This window comes from Cucumis melo, chromosome 10 (genome assembly GCF_025177605.1).
Source record: "Cucumis melo cultivar AY chromosome 10, USDA_Cmelo_AY_1.0, whole genome shotgun sequence".
Lineage (NCBI taxonomy): Eukaryota > Viridiplantae > Streptophyta > Magnoliopsida > Cucurbitales > Cucurbitaceae > Cucumis > Cucumis melo.
The window spans coordinates 6,577,557-6,585,986 of NC_066866.1; the positions used below are offsets into that span (position 1 = coordinate 6,577,557).

At 30.2% G+C, this 8,430-nt stretch overlaps 1 protein-coding gene across 1 annotated transcript; it reads right to left on the reverse strand.

Moving 5' to 3' along the window:
• Positions 1 to 357: 357 nt before the first annotated feature.
• Positions 358 to 3,183, reverse strand: LOC103500224 (expansin-A4). The gene is made up of 3 exons (XM_008463457.3): positions 2,968 to 3,183; positions 2,086 to 2,404; positions 358 to 985 (listed from the first exon to the last, which is right to left on the reverse strand). Exons 1-3 carry the CDS (start codon positions 3,119 to 3,121, stop codon positions 676 to 678), a joined length of 783 nt encoding a protein of 260 aa, XP_008461679.1. The 5' UTR covers positions 3,122 to 3,183; the 3' UTR covers positions 358 to 675.
• Positions 3,184 to 8,430: the final 5,247 nt, after the last annotated feature.

Genomic DNA, 8,430 nt, shown 5'->3' on the forward strand with positions numbered 1-8,430 from the left:
GTAGTAAAGTACAATTGTCAGTGTGTTATTATGTTCAAAATAAAATATCATTTTACTCCATATATTCTAAGTGTTACTCTATTTTAGTTTCTATACATCGAAGTACCAAACTTAAGATTAAAATAAAATATCTAAAAAATAGAAAGAACAGAATGGTATTTAACTTCCCTAACATTATAAATGTCTAGTAGGGTATGTGAAATTAAAAAAACAGAGTATACGTTAATTACCATCACATGCAATAACAAATTTCTAGTAGGATATATGAATTTAAAATTTGTTTAGTACAAAAAAACAAAATAAATGTGTAAAGAGTAACCACAGTAATAACGAAGGCTATTAAACAAAAGAGATGCCTTAAAGCAAAGAGCACTATTGTATATATAATTATGTTTATATAATAATAATAAGGAAGCTGCGGGCTATACTAATTTAGCAGCCACTTTCAGCCATTTTCTCATTACAACAAAGTAACAAACAACAACAACAACAAAACCCCCTTTTTTTACCTTTTTCTTCCCCCTTTTCCCATAATAACATTCCCATTAACAAAACACACACTCCCATTTCCTCCAAGTCAAAAAGTATCCATCTCCCCAAAACTACGCTCACTTTTCTCTCAATTTCTCCCACTTTCTCGCCCTTTTAAGAACAAAGAAAGTAGAAATTTTGAAATTAGACTCTGAAGTTCTTGCCGGTGAAAGTTTGGCCAAATTGCCAATTGGAAGGGACGATGTTCCAAGAAGTGGAAGTGCGACGGTCACTGGATGTTACCCTAAAAGAAAGTGACTGACCTACCAAAATGGCGTTTGATTGCCAGTTTTGACCCCAATTTCTGCTCATGCTCATCCACTCTGTTTTGCTGCCTTTTACGCTTGCTTTCACGATGTCCCCTGCTCCTGCCACGTTTGTTATTAGTATCAAGTTGAAGTATCGGAAGCCGTTGATTGTGAATCTTATTCCTCCTTTCTTCCGGCATGGTACCCTGTCCATTCATCAACATCCATCAAATTTCCTATTCAAGTGATTAGAATGTGACGCACAAAGATCATTTGTAAATAATGTATAATCTTTCTTTTTTAGGAAATTTAGAAAAAGAACCACACTCATTCCATGTTTCAATTTCTATATAAAAATGAATCTAAAATACTTTTTTGTCCAGAATTCAAAGGTATTCTTTTCAATTTATACATAATACTTTCATCCTTTTTCTTTTTCCTATCAAATCACTATAGTTTTGACCATATGCTGTAGAATGTAGAAAAGTCACATATGGTCACAGATGAAAAGCAAATTAACAAGAACATGAAAACGTTGAAGAACAATGGACAAAAGGGATTTTAACATTTTTATCAATATGGTAAAAATGGAACAGAGGTTGGGATGATCTAAAGACGAAATGGCCAAAAATATATTTAATGGGTAGACTGAAAATCCCGAGCCCATTTTTCATATCAAAAGCAGAGATTCGGGCTGATTGTGGGGCCATGTACATCCATGATGGAGAGGCATGGGACAATAAAGTCATGAACTAACTACAAATTTTTCTAAACTATAGTCAAATGAACCATACTTTTACACCAAGAGTAAAGAACCTAATACCCTGTAGTACCAGAAATCTTTTCAAAGAAAGACAAGACAAACAGATTTAGATTGTATGGATAATAAAATTTGTTGAATACACTTTTACTATTTTGAATTAGTACAATACTCGAGTCCATTCTAAGATACACTTATCAAATGGCACATTATGATCAAATAATTTTATAGAATTGACAAAAACAAATGCCATCCAAATCCACGTTTTCGTGCAAAATATTTAGGTGTAATACATCTAACTATTCAAATCATGTAACAATTTTTGGGATGCATACAGATACATGCATCAATGCATTACCCTTCTTTGGTGTACCCAATTTTCTAATTTCAATTTACGTTGTAAGGTACCAAAACCCAGTAACAGCGAAAATCAGACGGTTGAGATTTCTCCAGTTCATACACAGATCTGATTTCTCGCACGTGATCTATGAGTATCTAAACGACGCCATTTAGGTACTGAGAAAGAAAAGGAGTGTTTCTTTGTACCTGCGGTAAGAGACGGGAACGATTCCGGCTCTGTACTCGGCGATCTTGAGAAACATTGGCATGGCGAGGTCGAAGTGAGGACGGGGAGGGTTGCACCAGCCGCCATTGTCACTTGGAAGAGCGTAGTTCGGCGGGCAAAAGTTTGTGGCTGTTATGAAAATCGACGGACTCCCGGAATGGCACCACTGCGGATCGTTAGCGCACTTAAGTTCGAAGCAGGCTCCGCAGCTCAAACCGTTGTTGAACAGAGCAGTGCTTAGCGCCGCCGTGTTTACGCCGTAGCCTTGGCTGTATAAGTTTCCGTAACCGCAAGCTCCTCCTGAATCAATTAACATTCACAATTCTCTCTCAAGTCAATTCAATCCGTCGTTCGTAATTAGGTTTCCCAGAGAAAATTAATTTGATCAAAACATCAAACGAACAACACTTGAATCAATTATACAAAATAACTAGGTTAAATGCTCTTATAATCAATTCAATTTGAACGATTATTCTTCACCAAAGAAACTCAGATTGAAAAATGAAAACACAACATTCGAATCAAACACACAAATTCAAATTATCATCCACAGAATCATAACTAGCTAGGTTTCTCGGAGACTATTCCATAGTAGAAAGGTAAAAAATAAACGAGTACGAAGAATACTCTAACTATTCGGATGATTATTCTTCGCAGTTAAGTTTCTCAGAGAAATTCCAATTGAACAAAACACACACACACACACACACACACACAAAATACGAACTCGAACAGGGTCTCAATCACAACTAGCCAAGTTTGTCAGAAAATGAAGGGAAAAAAGAAATGACAAGATATTGAGACAGAAGAGGAAAGAAAATCAAGAAGAATTCAATGGAAGTAAGAAGAAAGAGCGTAGATACCCATAGTTCCGGAGGCGTCACTGCCGCCATAAAAAGTAGCATGAGCGCTCTGCCACTGGCCACCGGAGTAAACTCCGGGGATCCGAGCGTGAACGGTGAGAAGAGAGAGGAGAATGGGGAGAAGAGTAAGAGGAAGAAGGGGAGGAGGAGGCATTGTTAGAGGAATGAGAATTGGAAGTGAAGCAAAGAATTTTGATTTGAATGTGAAAGTGAAGAATGGAGGGTTTGGTATTTATGGAGGGAAAGAAAAAACCAGAAGAGAGAGAAAGTGAAACGTCAAAAAAGATGATTTGAATGGGGAGACGACATAATCACCCTTGATTAATGGTGTTTGGTCTCGCCGCTCGCATTACACTAAACTCTACATTTCTTTTTTCTTTTTTACTTCTTTTCCTAATTTCATCCCTTTTTACCTTTATACTCATTCTTATTTAATTACAATCTAATCTTAATCTATACCATTATACAAACTCCATTTCACAACCAAATCCAACTTTCTATATAGAATTATATTTACCTCTTAGTAATTAGTTTTTTAATACTTTATGTTAAATTGAGTTACATTATGTGATATGGTCTCTCTTTTATGTACATTTTGGGTTCCCTTCTAATTCTAATTAAGTCACTACTTTTTTTTCTCTCATTTTTTAAAAACAATTTTCCCTCTCTTTTTGGTTTACGGTTACTTTTCTTTCAACGGTCATTATTGCGATTTCCTTATTAAATATTTCCAAGTTCACCCAATGAAACAAAATCTCACAAATTGATATCATAATTATATTACTTTTTAAAATTTCTTCGATACTTCCAAAATTCTAAATTTGGCAAACACACAAACATAAGAAATAACAATGTTATAAATTTATTATTTCTTTTTCTTTTTCTTCGAATGAATAAATTTAGTTAAGAAAGTTTTTGTCAGACTTTTGTTTATGCTTATGGCATAGTTAATTGATAATTTGAGTTTTGTTGAGATTAAAGTATGTGAATAAACTATGTTGACTTTGCTTTTATTCTTGGACTTTAGATTAAATTTATAAATATCAAGCAATTTCAACGTGTGTATATGATTCGACTTTATAACTATCGACCAATATTAAATTTATAATTCGATTAGACTTTCGTTTTTAAAAGTAGTGATTAGATTGTTATTTTTATTTAATCGATTTCGATTAAAAAAACATAACTTTGAGATACTAGATATTTAAAATTGATTAAAATTAACTAAGACGAGTAATTTGAATGTATGATTGAAATTTAAAAAACTCAAATGTAGATATTTTAACCTCATATTCATGTCCCTGATCTAACCACGTCAGTAGGATCCTAGTGCATGCATGTGATTCGTAGTTGAACTCTATCATAGGTGATGTGCTCTAGTGAAAAGAAGGTAGTCCATATAAAAGTTAAATGAGATAGATAACTACTTGAGGGATCGAAGACTCGATGATCATTTATTCAAGGAGATGATTGTTGAGAATATGACCATAGATTAACTACATAAGTGAGATGAATATGATCATATAAGTGAACACAACTATATTTGTTTGTGTGAGATATTTTGAAGTAAAATCTAATAGCAAAAGTAATGGAGCTTCTGTATGAATGTAGTAGAAATTGGGTAAAAAACGAGAGATGACCCAAATTTTTTTAAAATGTTAAATGATCCTTTGTTGACGTTAAATTAGTCATGACATCAGCAGAAGGTCATTTGAATTTTTTTATTAAAAAATGGGTCATTTAACATTTTGGATTTCTAAGTGGGAAGTCGTCAAACCTTCTAAAAAACAATAGCATAAATGGTAGAGCAAACAATATCATACAATCGTGTGGTAGAAAGTTGTTAATAACGGTAATGTCACTCACTGTATTTTTAAAATGTATAGATTACAGGCTCAATTACAATATCTTAAAAAATGCATATATAAAATATTTTATTTAGAAGTTAACCTTAAACTAAGCAAAATCTAATAAATAAATTACTGTAGAAATTTTTTAAAAGTAAAAATAATTAACAATCTATTTATCATATTTATTGTATATATATATATCAACTTTGAAAAGCAAAAAGAATAAATCAGCATGAATATAAATTTGGGAAGTGTTTGTTCCTTCGAAAACAGTAATAGTATTTGAAATGACCTTTTGTCTTTTGGTTTTTCAGAAATGACATTAATACCTTCGGAGGAGCCTAAGAATCGGTGAAAAAGAGAGGGGTATAAGCGTAATAAAAGTGGGTTACAACTCATAATAAAACGGGGTGAGGGTGTATGTATTAAAACCATTTTGCTTGATTCACAAGTCCCCTTATTCTCCATTTTGGTATCCTATGGAACGCCATAATTATAATTATAATCATACAAATACAAATGGGATTTTTCTTCTACTTTCTTATTTCTTTTCAGCCCTTATATGTAAATTAGAATGCCTTCATTTTATCCATCTAATATAAAATGAACATGTTTATTATTATATTGTAAAAAGAGAAAGAAAAACCAAATTTCCATTTTAATTTTTTTTTTTTTATTTAGCTTCCATTATTTTAGTTTAAAAGAAATAGAATTCAACAATTTTATGTTCCAAGTTTACTGTTTGTAACACATTTGATTTGATCCCTCTTTCTTAGTCCACTTCTTGATTTCCTCATTCTCAAGGTTACCACACCATATATGGCTTTACGATTTTTTTCTTTTGATTCTCTTTCTCTCTTCTTCTGTCACGTTTTAACCTTTTATGGATAATCATATTTATTTAAAAAATAACCTGGATGATGGTGGCAATAGCAACCACGAGAGGAGGGAGGAATAATGAACAGTAAAAATATCAAGTTTTTAATTTGTAATTAAAAGCTAGAAAATCTTTTCATTAATAATTAGTGGGAAACTAGCCGAGGGACTAAGAATACCACCAAATACAAATTTTAGGGATAAATTTTAAGATGGCAATAAATATTTTATTCATTCACCAAATTTCAATTATAAATATTATAAGTTATTACGATATTATATATACTATTATAATTCTAAATAAAGTTTTCAATATCATCTACTATTTAATAAAAGAAAAAAAAAATAGAAAATTTTCTTCACTAGTGTTTTATATTTAGCAGTTCTTCTAAATGGACTCATTCTCTTGTAAAAAAAAAAAAAAAAAAAAAAAAAATTCCAAGCTCATTTTTGATCAACTATATAAAGCTCCAAAACAAAATTACACATTCTATTTTGAAAACATTTTTAAAATCTTAGTCAAAATTTACAAGCTCCTCTTGAATATGTGTTGTAAGAAAAATTGAAGGTTGACCCAACATTTCAAAAGGTTTTTTTTTTTCCCTAGAAAAAAATATTTATTTCTTTTAAGTATAATCAAATAAAAGCAAGGGCTAGTTTTAAAACAATTAAAATTATGAAGAAAAAAAATAAATCATGAAAAATTTCTTATTACAAATTTGGAAGGAGAATCGTCAAATTACAAAATTTAAAGAGTAATTCAAAATTGATGGAGTAAAAATATAATTTAAAAATTGTATATAATAAATTATAGATATGGTTACATAGGTATTAAGAGTGAGTAAGATCATAAAATAAAATAAAAGGATTTTGATTTTGATTAAAAAAGAGAAGGAAAAAAACAATAATAAAGGAATTCAATTTAGGAGTGGTTGATGTCGCAATTTGCCCAACAGCCCGCCAAGACTTTTCATATTTATTTTCCCTCCCTTAAAAAAATATTAATAAGAAAAAAAAGGGCTCGAAGAGTGGCGGTAGGTCCCACGTACCCGCATTTAACGGTCCACGTATTACGCCGTGCATTTGCCGTACCTTAAATATATGTTTGGATTCGTTCTCCGTTCTCTTTTATTTTATTTTTTATTTTTTATTATTAATTGAGATTATCTATCACGATAATATAACATAACCTACATTTTTTTTTAAGAGGAAAACCTAACCTATACTTTTTATGACATTAAATATATCAGCTAAAGTTATATAATTTTTTTTAGTTCTTTAATAATAATTATTATTCTACTATTTGTTTGGGAATTTTGAGAGAAATTAACTTCTTCTTAAATTGGATATGCTTAATTTGAGTTGAGGAACCTTTGTCTTTAGTCATTATTTTCTTCCCTTTTTTCTTCATATATATATTTTTTATTTTTCCAAATTTGAGTTTATCCAAAACTCTCTTAAAAGTATATATTATTTTGAGCAATTGAATAATGATTCCCATCTCCATGTTCTGATTAATTATTATTAATTTAGTGATTTATGTTTGACTTTATATAGCCATTACTTTTGAATTATTTTTCTAAATAATATGAATGAGTTCTTTGGAACTTTAGCCTATGGGTGTAGATCAAATTAATATATCCATTCATTGATGTTTTTGTTATTGTAGTTGCAAATATCTTTATGCTTTTTATCCCAAAATGAAACTTTTTGACTTAAGGCATAGTCCTTTATACCAAAGTTCTCTTGTGTTCGATGAATTCTTTTTTCTTCTTTATTCTTTGATTTGTTCAAATAACTAATACTTTTAAATTTTTTTAATACCTTGAGTCATAGCTAGGTATGAATTCGATCCTTTTTAATTAGCATCCATCTATCATAATTAAGATTAAAAAAATATTTTTTTAGTTTAACGGAAGGGAATTCGGACCTCTAACATGAATTTAATTGTCAAATTAACTAGGCTCACTTTAGCCAAAGGAGGAAACAAAAAACATTCAAAAGTCTTATCACTCGGTCAAGATTCATGTCTTTATTTTTTTTCTTTTTTTTGCAAGTTCTATCACTTTAGACAAAAGAGAGAAAAATATGTTTCACATTTCATAATTCATGCTACTTTTTTCCTTTTGACTTTGAGAGAATTGTACAAGTTTTCTTTTTTTTTTAATATAGTAGATTTGAACCATAAATCTCATAAATGTGAACACATTATTTATATATTAATATAGTTTCTATCGTATTTTAAGTTATAATAGCTTATTGTTTAATAATATTTTACAATAATATGACACTGAAATTATTGTATGAACTCTTTTTTTATTCGTGATTAATTATTTTTGCTTTATAGTTTTTTTCCTTTTACTTTTATCTTGATCTCATGTCGTGTGATCTCTAACTAGAAATGAAAATCCTACCAAGAAAAAAAAGGTTATATAGGCTTTTAGAGAAGCCAACAATTAGGGCATGAAAATACAGTTAGGGTTAGTTAGGCAACTTTAGAATATTTATTATGATCATATTTTTCTTCTTCTTTCTGATCATAATATAATTTGAGAGTTGAGTAAGGAGAAAGAAGCAGATAATGATAAATTAACTTTATAAATAAAGAGGAAATAAAATGTGATTAGATTTGGCCACATCATCAAAATATTAATTAATATAAATGTAGCTAAGGGTAAGTATATATAGAGGATATGGTTCAACAACTTCATACCAACCTTCAACCTCCCTAACATAT

Coding starts and splice junctions, on each gene's coding strand:
- LOC103500224 (XM_008463457.3), bottom strand. CDS start 3,121: ATGCCTCCTCCTCCCCTTCTTCCTCTTACTCTTCTCCCCATTCTCCTC. Junction 2,405..2,967: donor TGACGCCTCCGGAACTATGG/GTATCTACGCTC, acceptor TAATTGATTCAG/GAGGAGCTTGCGGTTACGGA. Junction 986..2,085: donor GTTCCCGTCTCTTACCGCAG/GTACAAAGAAAC, acceptor ATGAATGGACAG/GGTACCATGCCGGAAGAAAG.